General features: G+C 36.2%; 5 protein-coding genes across 5 annotated transcripts; all 5 read left to right on the forward strand. All coding sequences in view use genetic code 12, as the record gives it.

Moving 5' to 3' along the window:
• Positions 1–281: 281 nt before the first annotated feature.
• On the forward strand, positions 282–7865 carry MEC1 (protein kinase; the record flags this gene model as incomplete). Its single annotated transcript, XM_067690931.1, has 2 exons — positions 282–521; positions 906–7865. 2 exons carry the CDS (start codon positions 282–284, stop codon positions 7863–7865), a joined length of 7200 nt encoding a protein of 2399 aa, XP_067549346.1.
• Positions 7866–8770: 905 nt separating this feature from the next.
• I9W82_002111 (uncharacterized protein) lies at positions 8771–10861 on the forward strand (the record flags this gene model as incomplete). The annotated part of the gene is made up of 1 exon (XM_067690932.1): positions 8771–10861. One exon carries the CDS (start codon positions 8771–8773, stop codon positions 10859–10861), a length of 2091 nt encoding a protein of 696 aa, XP_067549347.1.
• Positions 10862–11032: 171 nt separating this feature from the next.
• Positions 11033–12694, forward strand: MID1 (Mid1p; the record flags this gene model as incomplete). Its single annotated transcript, XM_067690933.1, has 1 exon — positions 11033–12694. The coding sequence occupies one exon, from the start codon at positions 11033–11035 to the stop codon at positions 12692–12694; it is 1662 nt and encodes a 553-aa protein (XP_067549348.1).
• A 97-nt stretch (positions 12695–12791) lies between these two features.
• On the forward strand, positions 12792–13849 carry RFC3 (replication factor C subunit 3; the record flags this gene model as incomplete). Its single annotated transcript, XM_067690934.1, has 2 exons — positions 12792–12823; positions 12880–13849. The coding sequence occupies 2 exons, from the start codon at positions 12792–12794 to the stop codon at positions 13847–13849; spliced, it is 1002 nt and encodes a 333-aa protein (XP_067549349.1).
• A 3447-nt stretch (positions 13850–17296) lies between these two features.
• I9W82_002114 (uncharacterized protein) lies at positions 17297–18571 on the forward strand (the record flags this gene model as incomplete). The annotated part of the gene is made up of 1 exon (XM_067690935.1): positions 17297–18571. One exon carries the CDS (start codon positions 17297–17299, stop codon positions 18569–18571), a length of 1275 nt encoding a protein of 424 aa, XP_067549350.1.
• Positions 18572–19516: the final 945 nt, after the last annotated feature.

Here is a 19516-nt window from a genome sequence, read left to right on the forward strand (position 1 = left end):
AGAAAAGAAAATTCAAAAACCGAAAAAAACCGAAAGTTACGAAAAAGTTTAGACTAGAAACCATTAATTTACAGATTGCACCTACAAGCTTGTGATACTTGCTGCAACTACCCCGTTTTCATCTTTGCTAATTATAGATTTTGAATTACACTTATTAGTAATAGAATTTTGCTTTACTTTTTGGTTTCTCAATTGCCCACATTTTGACTCCTCGTTTATTTTATTCACCCCCCTATCAGTCCAAAGTAATCACAGCTTCACTAGTCACACCTTTATACAAAATGTCCACCAAACCAAGGTACTTGACAGACGCGGAGAGAGCCAAGGTGCTTGAATTCCAAGATATGATACACTACAGTCCCAGATACAGTGATGATACACACGAATATAGACATGTAATGTTGCCCAAAAATATGCTTAAAGTGATACCTCAAGATTACTTCAACCCGGAAACAGGAACGTTAAGAATACTTCTTGAAGAAGAGTGGAGGGGGTTGGGCATCACTCAAAGTTTAGGATGGGTGCATTACGAAACGCATGCTCCGGAGCCTCACATTTTGCTATTTAAAAGGCCAATCAATTACGGACAATGATGAAATGAGAGTCTTCTGTGGAGTGTCACACTTGTGTACTCATGCTTACTTTCAAGGTAGGTACTGAAAAACTTGCTAGGCTTTTGGTTGCAAGTTAAAAAGCGCCACGCAGAGTCGAAAAGCTGACGTCTCTACCCTCTTACCGCCCCCACCCCCCCTTTTCTGTTTAGTTTAATAGATTTTAATGCGACAAATGTATTTTAATTGTACCGTAGGGCAGATGCTATATTTCGCTAGAGAAAAAGAAGAAACGCGTGAAGACCTATTTTCTACAATACACTTTTTATCACCAGCACACTTTTATCAATCTAGTCCAGTGGGTTTACGAACGATGCTATGGCACCCGTACTGAAGTTGAGTTTAGAAGAGCTTCACCAGTTCTTGTCGGATATAGAGGCAAACATAGATGATCAAGAAACAGACTTTAGAAAATTAATTCTTTATTTACTACAATTTTTGAATGCCAAATTGATTGAAGTTTCCATCCTGGACCGTAAAGATGACGAGGATACAGTGTTGAGAATAATCAATACCACTGAAGTTGTTTTGAGCAAGAAATTGTATTTGTTGAACACGTCTTTAAAGCTTAGGGAAATTAGTCTGATCCATGTTCCAAACTCGGGATCAGGCTTAGTTGCAATGCAAGATGTACTACTTTATGAATGGGTGATTTCGTTTCTACTATCTCACATTTCAAACACATGGCGCAAACCAAAGATATTAAATCATTTAAAATGCCTTTTAATACTGGTTATCAATCTGGTGTCAACGAAATTGCACAATTTCAAGTTTATAAAGTTATTAAGAGACAATGTTACTCGAATTTTGGAAGACGATATCACGTATTGTTTAAATGATATTTTATCCAGTACCAATCCCCCATATATCAAGAGATTGTTATCTTCTTGTCACTTGTATTCTGTCATCAATGATTATGATATAGCAAAAAAGTTATCGTTGAACCTTAGCAACCATCAACTTAAATATGAAAGTTTTGGAAGAAAATTGTGGTTTATACTTCACGAAATGAGCATTTTTAATACAGATGAGACACTTTGTATGATGGACAATTTAAAGTCATTGTTGATTCTTTCACATTTGGATAATGCACTCCTTGACGAGCAACAAGCATGGGGTAAAATTCATCAACTATTAACGTGGGTTACAGAAGTACTTGACCAAGACTTTGAGCAATTGAGCAACACTTCTGATGGGTTCGAATATCCGAATTTGATTCAGTCAGTGTCGCTTACCTTACTCAAGATTTACATTCTTTGCACCGAGAAAGGTATTGTATCAAACTTTACCTCTGTGTTGAATATGGAACACTTAATTGAGATGATGAACCAGCCTATGCTTCCCATGCCAATCAAGTGTACTTTAGCTATCATTAAGAACCATAGTGAGCGCAATTCGAACTTGCGACCTTCGCATACACCAATAGACTTTCTTTCTTATGAATATACAAGTGCGGAATTGAACGAATTGAAAGACAAGTTAGTACATCCTCCTGTCGACCAGAGTTTAGGCTTTATAGCAGCAGCTCATCTTGGGTATAATGGCACTGATACCACAAACATTGGGTCCAGCGATGTAAACTGGATTCGCCATACTCGAAATTTGACTAGGAAATATCCCGTGGAGTTGGAGACCGAGGAGACAATGTATACGCTCCTTACTGCATTGGGAAACTTTCCTACCAGAGCTTTTGCAAAGAATTCTAGCGGCAAAGATTCCAACGTGCAAATTAAGCATCTGTATTCAGTGGTTAAAAAGAGTCGGCCACCAGTGAAAAGCACGACCGAGTCGTTGATATTGGATGAAATAATTCAAGAATATTTCCTTCCACGCTTGCCACTACTACAATCAAAACCATTATTAGGTAGCAATTTTCTTCTCATGATATACAACTACTATGCCAACTACTTGCCTGTTTTTGACGAGAGTCAAGCTAGTATATTGAGTAGATTGTTGACACTTTTATCAACTCACCAAAACAGGATCCTCAGAATGTTGATTACCCGCATACTACCCTTGTATCTTATTCGAGATACCGATGATGCTACCCTAGATAAGATATTCAAATTCATTTTTCAAAGGATAACTGCAATTGATTTTAAGTCAGCCCGTAGACGTCATTTCGGCGAATCAACCATTTATGCATTGGTAGAGCTAGCTCGTGTTTGCAATGGCGAAAGATTATGTGCAGTGTACTTTAAGCTAGTGGATTGGTTAGGTGAACCCAATGATCAACATCTGAACTATGTGTATTGTGGATTCTTGGATATTGCTAATTGCAAAGGCCTTTCAACTTATAAATTATTATCACCTTATTTGCCAAGTATCGCCGACATGATTATTAAAAAGGAGAGTCTATTTGAGAAATTTCTCCAGGTGTTGGGAATGAGTCGAAAATATTTCCTAAATAGAACAAAGGAGTTTACTGTGCCAAGGTTGTTGGAATACCACAAAGACCCAACGTTGTTGGTTCAAATTGCAGAGGCGGCAAACATGTCAGTAAAGAAATTACTCACTCAGAATTTGCCCCGAATACTTGCCTCCTATCTAGTCAAAGACTCACAAAATGAACGCTACGTTATCAAAGTGTTGAGCAGTGTTTGCCCCCACTTCAGGCTGGTTGCAAGCACAGAGATTTTCACCCATATTGGAGACATAACGTGGCACGTATTGATGGAGATTCAAATGGACGACAAAGACAATGTTCGAAACTTGCCGAATATAATATCAGCATTGGAAATTGTGGCAAAGAACTTGGCTGCACTGAAGAACCAAAGAGTTCAAAAGGGGAAGATGGCAAGTATGTTGATTGAGGAGCAGGTGTTGTTGTTGGTACAAAAGTTCAGTGATGTGACACACCTGTTGCGAGGCGCAAAACCATTTTTGGAAAGAAGGGCCTCATTCCGTGCAATCTTGTATTTGATCAATAATCATAGTTTGGCCTTGACTTCAGCTTTAGGGCAGTTGTCTACCTGTTTGCAAGCTACTTTGGAAGAATCTGACTTTCACATATTGACTTTAAAGTGCTGGAATGAATTGGTTCAAAAATTACCACCAACTCATTTGATTTCCTTGATTGATATAATTGTTTCCCTTATTTTCCAAAAATTCCAGTCTTTTGGTCCCGAAGCACAAGATATCGCCATAGATATTTTGAAAAAGATTTATAAAGAGATCAAGGACAAGTACAACCGATACTCTTTATATTACTTGTCAATTCCCTTTTTGGATTACATGTCAGATTTCAGTTTTGTTAAGGAGTTTAAAAACATGAAGTCACCATCAAAGTTGACGATTTTCCAGGAGTTCAATAGGCGTCTTAGGACGAGTAATAGATACGTTGTTGAACAAGCGTTATTTGATCTTTACAACTACTGCAGAAAGTTTCAGTTTAATTGTCAAGCCGATTACTTCAAAGATCCTGGATTGCATGACACCATAACGGTATTGGTGCGAACAGTTTTAGACACGGCCACTCATTTCAAAAACAAAAACAACAAAATCACATCTCAATGTGCAAGGGTTTTGGCAGTTGTGGGCGCTTTAGATGCTAACAAGTTCCATTTCAAACAGGTTGAGCTGCTGATTGTGATTCGACAAAACTTTGAAAATGAAAAGGAGAATGTAGCATTTTTGGTTGATTTAATTGAAAACCATGTTTTAACCATATTTTGGTCCTCGAACGATCCTCAAAAGCAGTTGTTTGCAGCATATGCTATGCAAAGTTTCTTGACTATATTGGGAATAACAAAGGAATCTCTGCGAGAAAATAAAAGCCCTTGGAATAAGTTCAGTGATGTTGCCAAATCCACGTTGACCCCATTGTTGAGTTCAAAGTATTCGGCACCAAGACCCAAATTGGAGCCAATGGAGTTTCCCTACTTCAGACTGGGAATGAAATTTGAGACTTGGTTGATTGATATCACCTTGTATTTGTTGAAGCGCGCAAGTCAGTTTGATAAATCTAAAGATGCAAACCACCGGGAATTGATATTTCAAACATGTGCAGTATTAATTCAAAAAGATCACAATATATCACTTTGTCAACACCTTTTCAAGTATGTGGTTCTCGGACACATTTTATGTCTACAGCATGATGTGGAACAGGAGTTGCTAGATGAATTTCAACATTTATTTGAATATGACACCAAGTCAATGCCAACCGATCGTGCAGAGGAATTGAAACTTTGTTTTCAATCAGTGTTTTCGGTTTTTGATTATTGTAATGAATGGTTATCTGTTACTAGGCAATTTGCTAATTACCTGGTCTCGCTGGATGTATCAACCTCAGATATGTGGCTTGATAAAATAGAATTGGTCAAGAAATTTATTGATTCATTTGGGATGGACTTGGTTGCTATAAAATCTGCGGAATGTGATTCATATGAGAGAACGATTCTCTATATAGAAAAGTGTTATCGAGATGGTCATATTGACAATACATCTTTCAAACTTGGTGATTTGGATGCTTCAAAGACGTTACAAAATATGTATGCTAGTATCAATGATTATGATGCGTTGAACGGAGTCTTGAAGTTGTTTTCAACAAACAATGTCAAACAAAAATTGACCACGTTTCAGTATAATGATAATTGGAGCTTGGCGTTGGAATCTTTCAAGGTTTTGGGGACAGGCGAGGGCTCTTCTGTAGAATACAACACCAGATTATTAAAGGCTTTGAATGAGCATGGCTCGTACGATGAAGTCCTTTCCACACTTTCATCAACAACGGACCCCAGCTCAGTAGAGCAAACACCTTTGGATTGGTCTTTGGTGGGGTTGAAATCAGCTGTATTTTCGGGCAAAATAGATCAGTTGCACAAATGGCTTCAAGTAACTGATTCATTAGGTAAAGCTCAAGACACTGAGACTGTGGTTAGTTATGAATTGGCAAGATATTTACAAAAGCTGTATAATGACGAGAAACCTGATTTTGCAGATTCATTAGACAAGTTATACAATGTGATTGGCTTGTCGCTTGTGTCATCAGTTTCGTCAAGTTTCAGTAAAAATGTCGGTTTGATGAATCAGCTACATTCTTTGCACGACATGGGAGAGATATTGTCATCTGTTGACCAAAGCGATATTCTCAAATTACGATTAAGCAATGTTGATCAAGATTTTGAAGCTCAGAACAAAATTTTAACAGTCCATGCTGTCGCCAACCACATTATTCGCAATGAGAAACAAGTGTCAGATATACTCTTACTTCAATCGAGTCTCGCGCGTGAAAATGATCGACTTGATATTTCAACAAGATCCATAGTGCAAGCTATGGCTTTAAACAATTCAACGGCAAATATAGAATTTGCCAAATTATTGTGGACCGAGGGTAAACAATCTGAAGCAATAAAGACTATTTCCGAAGTGTTGGCTGGTGACCAACTTCTCGATGCCAAATCAAAAGCTAGAGTGCAATTACAATATGCCAATTGGTTAGATGAGTCGAATCATTTGTCTGCTCATCAAATTGTTGAAGAATATAAAAAGGCATTTAATTTGGACAAGGAATATGAAAAGTCAAGTTATGATATTGGAAAATATTACAACAAATTGATTGAGTCCTCCAAAGATTCGTCTGGACTTTATGAGCACTTGACAGTGAGGAATTTCCTTACGGCCGTGTCTATTGGTTCGCTGTTTATATTTGAGGCTCTTCCCAAGTTGATTACCATTTGGTTGGATTTTGCCAAAAGACCAAACAAGACAAAGTCTGCCGAGAGGAAATTACAGCAGATTATTCATGATTTGGGTGCCAGTTTGAAAAGTGTTCCGACATATGCATGGTACACTGTTATCACGCAAATACTTTCGAGGATAGTTCAGGATCATGAACCGTCGTTTAAAATAATGGCAAGTGTGGTGTCAAGCATAATAATTGAGTATCCACGTCACAGTTTATGGTATGTTCTTTCTCATATACATTCGACCGATCCAAAGCGAAAATTAAAAGTCAATACGATTTTAGAGTCATTGAATAAGGGCAAGAAGTCGAATGGGGCTTTGGTTTTGGCGGCGCAAGAACTTTTTGAAAAGCTTATTGATATCGCTTCTAAACCTATTAGCAAATCTTCCAGAACCAAGCAATTATCCTTGTCAAAATACTTTGGGGTTGAAGATGCTAGTAAACCATATGAGCAACTAGTCATCCCAGTTCAATCCAACCTTCAAATACGTCTTCCGCATAAAGAAGTTGCCAATTACACAGCGTTTCCTAAGAGTGCATCGGTGACATTTGATGGCTTCGATGATGTGGTTAACATATTTTTTTCATTACAAATGCCGAGACAGGTTACGATTCGAGGCTCAGATGGAAATCCTTACCGGTTAATGGTAAAAGGAGATGACACAAGAAAAGATGCAAAAGTGGTTGAGTTTACTACCATGGTCAATCGTATTCTTTCAACAAGCACAGAGGCAAGAAAGAGGGAATTAAATGTGGCAAATTACTCAGTGATTCCTTTATCGGAAAAAATTGGAGTTATTGAGTTTGTTATGGATGTTCAAACTATGAAAGGTATAATCAATGAGCAGCGGAAGCGGCTAGGTAAAGTTGTTAATGAGCGCAAGATCTTTGTTGCATTAAATTCGGCACAAAAGTTTATTCAAGAACGTAAACCAGATGAGGCAAAGTTGAAGAATTTGGTGCAATTGTTTAAAACCATTGCTCATAATAATGAACCAGTGCTTCATCAATGGTTTATTGAACAATTTTCCGATCCTAGTGCATGGTATATCGCCAGGAATAAATTCACAAGGTCAGCAGCTGTAATGTCTATTGTTGGATATTTGGTTGGACTTGGGGATCGACATTGTGAGAATATTTTATTTTTCAAAAATACAGGCGCCATACTTCATATTGACTTTGATTGTTTGTTTGAAAAGGGAAAGTCATTGCCTACGCCAGAAATCGTTCCATTCAGGTTGACTCAGAATATGGTTGATGCTATGGGAATATGTGGTGTTGATGGAAGCTTTCGAATCTCTTGTGAAGAAACTGGTCAGTTATTGCGAAACAATGAACAATCTTTGATGAACATTTTGGAAACGTTGCTATATGATCCATTATTAGATTGGAAGAATCAGGATCCGCAACGTGATTTGATGAAGGTGCGGAAGAAAATCAGAGGTTTGATGAATGAAGATGAAGGGTTGGCTATGAATATACATGGTCAAGTTGATGTTTTAATTCAAGAGGCAACTTCGATGGAAAGATTGGCACAAATGTATGGAGGTTGGTCTGCATATATCTAATGAATAGATATGATCTATAGGTTTCTAGCGGTTTTTGGCTGCAAATTTAAATTAAACTTTTTCGGTTATGTACTACAAATTTACCCCGGGATAAAATTACCGGCGCGGCTAGGTAGCGTGAGTGCACCCAACAACAACAAAAAAAAATCAGACGATGTCTTTAGAAAGAAATGCTGCATGGAAACAGATATTTAGCTTTTAATTCTAGATTTAATTCATGCAGATTAGACTTTTGGTTTAAAAAAAATGATTTATTGACAGCCCTTTTTCTTTTTTTGACTTTTAAAAGTCACACGATGACTAGCCATCGGTATTAAACTCTAGTTGAGGCTTTTTCTTTTTCTTTTTCTTTTTTTTTTCCTTTGGTTTTTGGTTTTTTCTTTGTCCTTTCGGTATAAAGCGCAATATCTGTTCCGAGCTCAAAGAGAGAATTCGTTCTTCGTGGTGGTTGTAGTGAGATATCATCTGCCAAGAGATTTCACATTGTATCTTGAGTGATTCCAATTTTACAGCCGTCACGGCTGGAAGCTGCTATTTTTATATATATATTTTTTTTTTCTTGCCTATTCCTCTGAGCCGTTGGAAGCAAATGAAAATTTTTGTGTGATACGTCAAGAAAAATACATAACAACAGCAAAAGAAGAGTAAGTATCACTTTTTTTTTATTTGTTTTTTTTTTTTTTGCTTTATCACGAGAAGAATATATATCCACAATTTTTCATTCTTTTTGCTTTATACTTATAAAACTACATTTGAAGTGAATTTTTATTTTTATTTCATATCCTATATCCTATAGAGACCCCTCCCCCTCCTCGCTAGTCCATCCAGAGATTAGTATTTTTTCAAGTCCAACTTATTCAACTTATTCACCATACCTAATTTTATTTATTCACTAGAGTTTGCACATGGCTTCCATACCCCAGGTAGTAGTTTCACACCATTCAGATGGATCATCATCACAGCTCCATCGTGCAGTAAGTGACGGAGATGAGATACAAGCATTTACAGGAGCAGGTTTGACCAGTTCAAGGCGTCGAAGTTCATCAGATTTTAGTGTTGCAAAGAGTGTAGACGCTGACGACTTGCTCAATAAGCTAACCAACCAACTGTCTACAAACTACCGGTTTATCAAATTCACCCCGCCTGTGAAAAATGATAAAGATCTTAAACAGCTATACAAGAAACAAGTTGCATTTGATGATGTAAACATTCTGTATGACGATGACGAAATCCCGGCCCCAGATGACGATTATGGATGGGAAATATACAAGCGCAAGCACGGGAACCTTAAACCAGGATCTTCTTACATTCGTGGCAGACAGCCTTACTCCATAGATCGTCTAAGTTCCCCCATTGTTTCACCAACGCGTAACGCTTTTGATGAATTGGACAGTTCTGAGCTTGCAGAATTGAGAAGATTGGAAAAGAGAGTCATTAAATATCCAACTAAACCAATTACCACTCGAAGGTTTTGTTCAATCACCCAAAGACATAAATTATATTGGCCATTGTATAATTTAAAATTGGTTCCCATGGTGCCCGTATTGCCACATAGGTGTATTTTGGTTTACATTAGCGCAAGACAGCATACTTGGGTAGCGTTGGATTGGATTTTGAGCAAGTTTCTTGAAAATGGAGACAAGGTTATTGTTTGTGCCACCTTGGACCCTAGCGTATTGGAGTATGAGAGGAATCTAATGACAAGAAGAAATCAACTAGCATTGTCGAGATCCCCATCTCGAGGAAATGACCCATTTGAGAGGTTCAAACTGAGAAATGAACCTGATAATATTACCAAAATTGCCTACGATCTCATGGATTATATATTTCAGGTTATGAATCCTGATGTTATTGCTAGAGTGACAGTTGAGCTAGTTTCTGGGCGCACAAAGGAAGTGATGAGAGATATGTATCGGTTATATGAGCCAAATATTGTTTGTACAGGAACAAAACCCAATAAAGCGTATGGAGCTCCATTGAGATCATGGAATTCGTCCAAGTTGACAGACAGGTTGGTGAAGAATTTCCCTTTGCCAGTGATTGTGGTTCCTGCAGTTAACATGTGTGACTTTGAGTACGAGTTGCAGAGTAGAGTCAATGGTACCAGTATGAAGGAGACTGTATCTGCAATCAAAGAAGAGGAGGATGCGTATGCAGATGATGAAGAAGAAGATGATGACGACGATATTGATAGTATTGCTTCTAATGAGTCGCATCAAAGTGAAACATCTACATCGTCATACAACTCCTACGATGAAATAGCTCGATTGTTTACTAGCCATAAGAAAGACATCAAACGGAAATTGAAACAATTGACGCAAAAGCCCATGAATGATGAATTTTACGTCAACATTGCTAAAGCAATCACTGATAACTCTATTGACCAATGTAATCAAATCATTGCGGTTCAACCAGAAAGTCATGGACAAGGTGCTCGACTTGCGAGAGAAATAACTGGGTCTAATTCGTTTGGGGTAAACACGTATAGAACAAAGTCTTTACTTGCATCTCATGATGAGGAAGAAGACGAGAAGGACGAACCAGCAAAGAAGAAGGGAATTCCAAACGAGCGCAAATTATCATTTAAAGAGCTCAGCGAGCAGTTGAAATTGAACAAGATCAAATCGGCTAGTGCCACTCCAACGTCAACACCACAAGCAAACTCCCCAGAAAAGTCGTCTCTGCCGGTACCTAGTGTCAATGGAGATGGAAGTAGAGATCATTCATCACCCCCTCCACAAACATTGAAATGGGGCGGATTGGAAAAACCAGATAAACAGTCAAGTTCGACTCTTTCTCCATTACGTAAGATTGTATCTGATGAATCGGATAATCGGATAAAGAGAGGAAGTCAAACAAGTTTGGACAAGTTGAAATTGGAACCTAGAAGGAGTCAACCGGGTATGTCAAGAGGGGCAGGGTCCGACGATGACAGTAAGAAGAAAAAGAAGAAGAAAGGGTTTTGGAGCAAATTTAAGAAGGATATAGGTTTATAGACACTTATAATTTTACAGTACGTAGTTTAACCGATGAGACTAGCAGTATGTCGCGACAATGAAGGAGCGTCGTGTATAATTTTTCCAGATTCTTTACATAACTAGTACAAAAGCCGAGCCTGACATAAGGCAATATTCCACCACTTCCACTCCCTCGTCAGCCCTGCATCAATGAATAAAATCATCGTACTTTTCTTTCTACTATACAGCTCATTTGCCAACAAGTTATTTGGGCAGATTGATAATGAGGAGTTTGACGATGGGGTACAATACATCGGACATAATCAAGATCAACTACATCTCAACCACACTGAAAAGCCACTTGAAGTTAAACACTATTCAAACAAACGAAAGACATCATCGGAGGGGTTACAAGAGTTTACGCCTATTATCGATACTATTGTACAGCTGGAAGTCAAGTATTATTCATTCAATGTCAATACATCTACTGGATTAGGTGAATATTATGAGTTTTTAATCTTTTTATCAGGCAATATATGTACTCAACCTGATAATGTTGATGAAGATGATACGAGTCTAGCAGTATACTATTCATTCAACTCCACCATGTTTCAAAATAATGAAGTTGGGGACATGGAATTATTTGACGATGGATATTTCCAAGCATTGGCTGATTTACCAATAAATCCAACTCCAACTACAGGCACATCAATATCTACAGCTAAACCCAGCGCAACTGCAATTGGATCAAATGACGATGATGAACGTGTCTTGTACATTGCTGTGCGAGCGCCTCAAAACACCAATGTAACTGCTGCATGGACTTATCAAATTGGTGTATCGCAAAATGATTTGGTTTTCCAGTGGGATAATCGAACGTTTGGATCCATTGTTGATGCTGATGATAAGCTGGCTTTGCTAATCACTGAGAATCTTACTGAATATAGCGGAGATTGGGAGTCGTTAAATGCATCGCATTCGAAATATTCCCTCTATGTGTATCCATACAAGGAAAAGGATATATTTAAAGGGTTGAGTAAAAGTTGGTGTGCCATACGATCAGGACATGCAATGATGGGACCCTGGAATATTGAAACTTCATTCACGACAAGAAACGGTGGCATTCAACAACAGTTTTACGTGCCTGATTTAGATGATCTGACTCAGTATACTGCTTATGTTGTTGCTGATTTCAGTGGAACCGATTTTGGTGGTGCCATTTATCAACAAATTGAGTTTGAAACCATGTCGGGACTGGCATGTGAGTTGATTTACGATTTAGAGTTTTGTAATCGAGTGGCTTATAGCGTTCCAGCATTGGGTAATCGATCATTTGAAAATGAAGAGGAAAAAAATACCACTAAAGAAATTTATGACAGGTATGTTGAAAACTTGTATCAGAATTTCTCAAAAGCGTTGCAACAAGTTGCGTGTGATACGGTACCGGAATCTGTCTTTTCCAATGTGCGATCATGTCAGGATTGTGCTGATAGTTATAAAGATTGGCTCTGTGCCGTTTCAATACCTCGATGCGTTGCCACGGATTTCGCCGGATACAAACTACGCGATAACTCTAGTCAACGCAATGATTTCATTGTCGATGTTATTCAACCAGCTGAGGATTATTATGAAGTGTTGCCCTGTGTTAATGTATGTCATGCTATTGTGCGTGATTGTCCTGCTGATTTCCAGTTTCAATGTCCTACGAAACAATCAAGTATTGCCTTGAGTTATTATTGGGATGAGGATACGGACACACAGTGGCCTTCGTGTAATTATGTGGGTCAAAAGTTTGTAACGCAAAATTGGGGGATAAGGTTGGCTGCTAATTGGGCATTACTAGGAATAGTTCTTCTTATACAGGTTGTATAGAGAGAATAAAAAATAGAGCAGACAAAGCTGAAAAAATAAAAAATTAAAGAGAATTGAAAATCTTTACGCGTCTCAATCAGCAGCAGCAGCAGCCAAAATGACTGATAAATACAGAGACAACCTACCATGGTATGTATAGAGAAGAATGAATAGAGTTTGCATCCTCGTACTAACCTTGTTTCCAGGGTTGAGAAATACCGTCCTGAAAACCTTACCGAGGTGTATGGCCAACAAGATATTGTCAACACCATACGAAGATTTGTAGAAACGGGCAAATTACCGCATTTATTATTCTACGGACCTCCAGGTACAGGGAAAACATCAACAATCATTGCATTAGCTCGAGAGATCTACGGGCCCAATTACAAAAACATGGTGTTGGAACTCAATGCATCTGATGATCGAGGTATTGATGTTGTTCGTAATCAAATCAAGAGTTTTGCATCAACGAGACAAATTTTTACCAGTTCTTCGTCACCGCAGTTCAAATTGATCATTTTGGATGAAGCTGATGCCATGACTAGTGTTGCTCAGAATTCATTACGAAGAATTATTGAAAAGTATACTAAAAACTGTCGGTTTTGTATCTTGGCCAACTATGCGCATAAATTGAATCCGGCTTTGATTTCAAGATGTACAAGGTTCCGATTCCACCCAATTGACGAAGAGGCAATACGTAGCAGGATCGATAACGTTGTGATTAAAGAGCACATTAATATTACACCCGATGCATTGAATGCATTGTTGAATTTATCAATGGGGGACATGAGACGAAGTTTAAATGTGTTGCAAGCATGTAAAGCTGCGTGTGAAGAGAATGAGACGATTGATGTTGAAATGATTTATAATTGTGTTGGAGCTCCGCATCCGCAGGATATTGAAGCTGTTTTAAACTCGATATTGAAGCAGGATTGGACTACTGCGTATTTGACTTTGAATAGGTATAAAGTTGATAAAGGGTTAGCTTTGATTGATTTGATTACTGGGTTTGTTCAGATTCTTAATGATTATAAAGTGAAACCAAAGACGAGAATTGAGTATTTGAAAGGGTTAAGTGAGGTTGAGTATGGTATTTCGAAAGGTGGTAATGATAAGATTCAGAGTAGTGCGATAATTGGGGTTATCAAGCAAGCCATGGAGAATGAAGCAAAGTAAGGGAGAAGAAGTAGATAGGGGTTGTATAGAATAGGGTATGACGTAGTTGAATTGAATGCGCACGTGCTTGTTTCAAGTTCTTTGGGAAATGTACTTTTATTGTTTTCACATTTCCGCGTAGTCGGGTGATATTTCCTTTCTGTAGTTTGATGATTGCTTTTTGATGACCTGGGAGGAGCTTAGCCAATATAGAGTATAGATTATCTCGTAAATAGATCTTCCATCTAATGGGTGAATATTGAGGAGAAGAGACGAAAAGTTTCTACAAAATGCAACATTACCTAAACCTAACTCCGAAGGAAAAGAGCAAAAACAAAAAGAAAAAAGGGGGGTGAAGGAGAGATAAAAAGTTGAAATTGCATGTTTATCAATTCTACCCACGTTGGCTTCCTCCTTTTGTTCTGTAGTTTGTTGTAACCTGTTGTGAAAGGGAGGGAGGGAGGACCATGAATTATTCGAGGCGTTGAATTACAGGATGGAAAGAAAGAATGCATATCTAGATATGGAAATATGTAGCTCCAGCGGAACAATAGAGAAGTAGAGTTGCATAAGAAGCAAAAGTGAAAGTATAAACAAACAACAACAACAACAACAAAGAACAAAGAACAAAGAACAAAGAACAATAGAAGAAGGAATAATATTTATTTCTTCCATGGAATTGACAAGAGACAATAAACTGGAATTTATTTCTCTTTTTTTGCTTAGCTAACACCCACATGGGAGGGGGAGTACAAGGTGGGCAGGGTATTGCATAACTCATAACCATATAGCAATTTTATGTCAAGATAAGAAAACCAAATACAAAAAAAAACTGTAATGTAAGTGTGCACTCACTGTTTCAATGTTTCCACTGCATGGAAAAGAAAAAGGCTTACAAAGTACCACATTGCTTTTGAAATTTCAAAATTTTCCAAAATGTAGTTTAACGCCTTGTATTGAAAACAATAGTGGAAAAGGATTTGAAAAAAAGAGGAGAATGGAGCGAGAGAGAGAGATAGCAAGAATTTGCACTTACGAGCAAAACTAGTATGAAGTGGAGAAACAGTTATATCCCTTTTCTAAAGTCAAGATATTCAAAAAAAAAAAAATGTAACATCCCTCGTTCCCCTCACTTTTCTAATTAATGTACCTGTATTTTCATTTCGCAGTAGTTTTACATACTGATTAAACTTTTTGCGTTGAAGATCAATTGCGAAAAAGGTTTAAATTGGTAGAAAGGAGTTTAAAACGATAATTGAGTTACTGTACATTTCCTTTAAAAGGAGGTTTAAGCAATAGGTTATTAAGTGAATGACGTAATCTATACAGTTTGTAAAAAGCAATTAGAATTTACGAGAAGTATTACATGTTTCTTCAATACGTTGATAAGGGAAAGAATGAAGGAGAAGTTCTAATTAAAAAAAACGTTTTTTTTTTTGCCCAATTTGTATGAATATGTGTATATGTATATGTATATATGTATCATGAGTTAAACACAAAAGTAGTACAGAAGAAAGAACGAATGAAGTTGTAGTGTAGTGAAATATAAATTGTTCCTTATTGTTTTGTGGAGACAAAATACCCACGCACACATTTGTTTGTTTGTTTGTTGTTGTTGTTGTTGTTGAAATGTTCTTTTTACATTTCGTAACCTTATATATGCATATCTGTGTTGTGTTTATCATGGTGTAATAGAAACAAAACAATAGAAAACATACATGTGAATAGCAACATTGATTTTTATTAGAGTTTGTTTCTCTTACAATGACTAAAATCTAGTAGACATGTAGAAAAAAAAAGTCCGGAAATAATGATGCAGCAACAGCTAACTTTTAAAAGATTATAGATTTTACATATAGACACGTATTGACTGGTAAACTAATGGAAAGGACTACCGAGCATTAGAGAAATAGGAGCCAATAGCAAAGAGTAACAACAAAGGGTGGTGGTGGATATGATGTTTGAAGATTTTTGGCGATACATAGAGCAGTTTGTTTATTTTGCTCTCTTGTTGTTGTTGTTGTTGTTGTTTCAAGACAATTTTCTATTGTTTCTTCTCTCGTTTATTCTTTACTTTTTTTTTAAAAAAAAACTGTTACTAAATCGAACCCACATGGGTAAAGTAAATCATGTGGTACGATAACTGACTAAGTAAAGAAAGGCGTAAGAAGAAGAAGACAGAGAGAGGGAGAGAGAGAGAGAGTGTGTGTGTGTAGTATTGATATATTTTGCGCACGTGAGAAAAAAAAGAACGGGTAAGAAGGTAATTAGAAGCTACTGTCTATCAAACTTGTGATTCTCGTATTTTCTATATCAGACTCCGCAAATGAGATTCTGAGTAAAAATACTTCTTTTGTAATTGTGGAATAAAGTGTGAGGAGAAGAAGAATAAGTTGAATAAATTAATTGGGTGGATGATTGATGAATGATTTAGTAAATTTTGCATGGAAATTGATGGAAAGAGAAACAAAAAACAGGAGAAATATTATAATAATTTACAATCAAAAACAACAAACTAAAGAATGGTATACTACACCCCTTTTCCAAAGCAATGTATATACATATACATACACCTCCTTTTTGATATCCTTTGATCCTAAGGAAAGGGAGAGAAAAAGAGAAAGAGAAACAGATAGATCAAAGTGATTGTTTGCTATGAGGGAATCAGGTGGTTTATTATATTATATTATATGTATATGTAATGATAATATAGCATAGAGTTGATCTTTTAAAAAGAGAAAAAGAAGAAGAACCTAGTGTAATAGGGTAATACTATTACTAGTTTGTGTAGTATAGTATAGTATAGAATAGTTTGGTCTCTATGTCTATTAGGTGTATTATGTTTATGTTTATTATGATTTGGTGGTATTATATTTATGGTAGTGTACAAGTACTCAAATATATATTATTATGTTTAGTTTTAATTATGACACAATGAGTACGTATATGTATAGAGTGTAGTTTCTTTTGTGTGTGATTAAGTTGCTATTTACACAAACTATAAACCACAAAAAAAGAAATTTAAAATTTTTATTTTTTATATTTCATTATTTTTTATATTTTTATTTTATTTTATTTTTTTATATTCTTTTATATTCTTCTTCCAATGTCTTAGAAATTTCTTATTACACAGAAGTACAAAGTATAAGCATAAGCATAAGCATATATACTATATATATATCTATTTAAATTTCCTGTTTTTCAGTTTCTCCTTATTCTTTTTCTTCTTTCTTTCTTTCTTTAGTCTATTAAGCAATACTGGTTATTACTTTATTACTACCATAGTTCATTTCATTATTATACTCATACTCAAAACAGCAGAGACAGAGAGATAGAAGACTATCATTATATTATACATTTTTTTTTTTATTAGACGATTTATTTATATTAAAAAATTTTTCACCCCCATATTTCCAAACAGAACTAAACAGAAACAATTCTTTCTATACACACATTCCTTTTTACTCAATGACTACTACTCAAAAACAACAACAACCAATCCGTAAGTCTAATCGTATCAGATCCTTAACTACTAAAGCTTCAACAACTAACAATTGTTCCTTTTTAGTACCCACTAGTAACAATAATAACAACAACAACAGAAACAAAAGATTAGGAGAATACAATAATAATGATTACCATAATAACCCACATACACAACAGGAGTTACCCACTACAAAGAGAAGAAAAAGATCTTATATTGAAGAAGAAGAAGCATTGCATAATAAAGATAAAATAGACCCAGTTGAAAAACTACTTTCTTTAACAAATACCAATAATGATTTCTTGCTGGATATAGAATCATCAGAGGAACAAGAACAAAGTACACCATCACCACAACTACAGCAAACTCAATTGTCACAACAACAACAACATCAACATCCACATCCACATTATGCATATGAACTTACTAGTGACGAAGAGGAAGAAGAAGAAGAAGAAGGAGAGGAAGAGGAGGCAGTTGAAGAAGAGCCATTGGGAATTGCATCGGTTAACTTTACTGAAATATTAAATGATAATATTAGGAGATATTATAGAAACAAACTTCAAAACCAATACAAGGATTCATTTGCATTGTTGAATAACAAAAGAGTTGAAGATTTACAACAACCACAGCCACAGCCACACTCACAACAACAACAACAACAACAACAACAGTTCTACACACAAAGTTCCAATAACAATGCAACATCAACTTCCCAATCAGTACCATTTTTCAAGTCTGTCAATTTTGGTTCATCAAAGAAGGAGTATTCGGTTGAAGATTACCTCACTTATGGCGATGAAGAAGAAGAAGGAGAAGAAGGAGGTGGCCAATCACCAAAAAGTGTATTTCCAACCGCAGGTTCTGATTCTTCAAACACTTCACTAACCAGTCTTATGTCTCTTAATGAAGAAGAAGAAGATGAAGAAGATCCTCATTCACAAACTGTTTCCCCAATCTCATCTCCAACTACTACTACATCATCCTTGTACAGTGGTGAAGAGAAAAACACTACTACTTCTACAACTCCTACTGCGTCATCATTCAATTGGCAATTGAAGCCTAAAATCAATTTCAACTATTGGCGCTTGCGTAACAACAACAACAACAACTACAACAATGGATGTCAAAATGGGTTCAGTTTTATTAATGGTGGAGATGGAGATGTATCTAGTGCATTGAAACAACATAGTTTATACACTGCCACTAGTGAAATGGTGTCTACTGGTAACTTTATGATTAATGACTTCTACCTTTAAAGGAGACAACAGAAAAGTGAATTTTCCGGGGGGTGTACTACCTGTTATTGTTGCCATAAATTTGGGGAAGGTTTACTCGGAGAAAAAGAAATTTTTTTCTGTTACACAAAAAAGAGTGAGTGAAAAATTTTTCACTCTGTGCATTGTTTTTCACTCAAAGGAAATGCAAAATTTCTTTTTTTCTTTATTAAGTTTGCATAGGGGAAGAGAGACAAAATTAGGACAGACCGGATATAAGAGACATAAAGGAGAAGAATCATTCACTTTTATATGAGGATTACCTATCTTAGTATTTGTTATTTGTTGATTATTTAAAAAAAGTTTTCCATTCGCTATCGTTTAATTCTTTTGTTTATTTTTTTAGTATCATGTATAATATATAATATCTTGGTTTTAATATAATACTTTGTTTATTTATTTACTTACTTATTACTAGTAGTAAAGTAAGAGTAACACAATCTCTTCAAGCTAACAACAACAAACTGACTATAGCATTCTTTTGTGTATTTTCCCTTACACTTTACTACTGTGCACCCCCCCTTTTTGTCTCATTTGTTCTGGCTTCTAGTATATACAAAATGTGTCTCACTAGCAGCGGCGGCGGCGTTTTGCCATCGTCCCTTTATGTGTTTATGTGTTACTGAAAATTTTTTTTTTTTTATTTCTAATCTAAGTATAGTTTTGTTACCCTTTTGTTCAACTAAACGGTGAAAATTTTTCACTTCACAAAGAAACAGGCGGATTATTACGCATATGCCTAGTATTTTTTTTATTTATTACATACTCATTGCATCTAATTGGCTTAAATTAAACTCACACGACACAACTGTTAAACAAAAAAAAAAAAATGCCATTTTGCCATTTGCCATTTTGATATTTTGATATTTTGCCATTTTGACATTTGTACCAACTTTTGATGCTCTTCTTCTTGTTTTGTTTTCCCGA

The sequence above is a fragment of the Candida metapsilosis genome (genome assembly GCF_017655625.1).
Source record: "Candida metapsilosis strain BP57 chromosome Unknown scaffold2, whole genome shotgun sequence".
Lineage (NCBI taxonomy): Eukaryota > Fungi > Ascomycota > Pichiomycetes > Serinales > Debaryomycetaceae > Lodderomyces > Lodderomyces metapsilosis.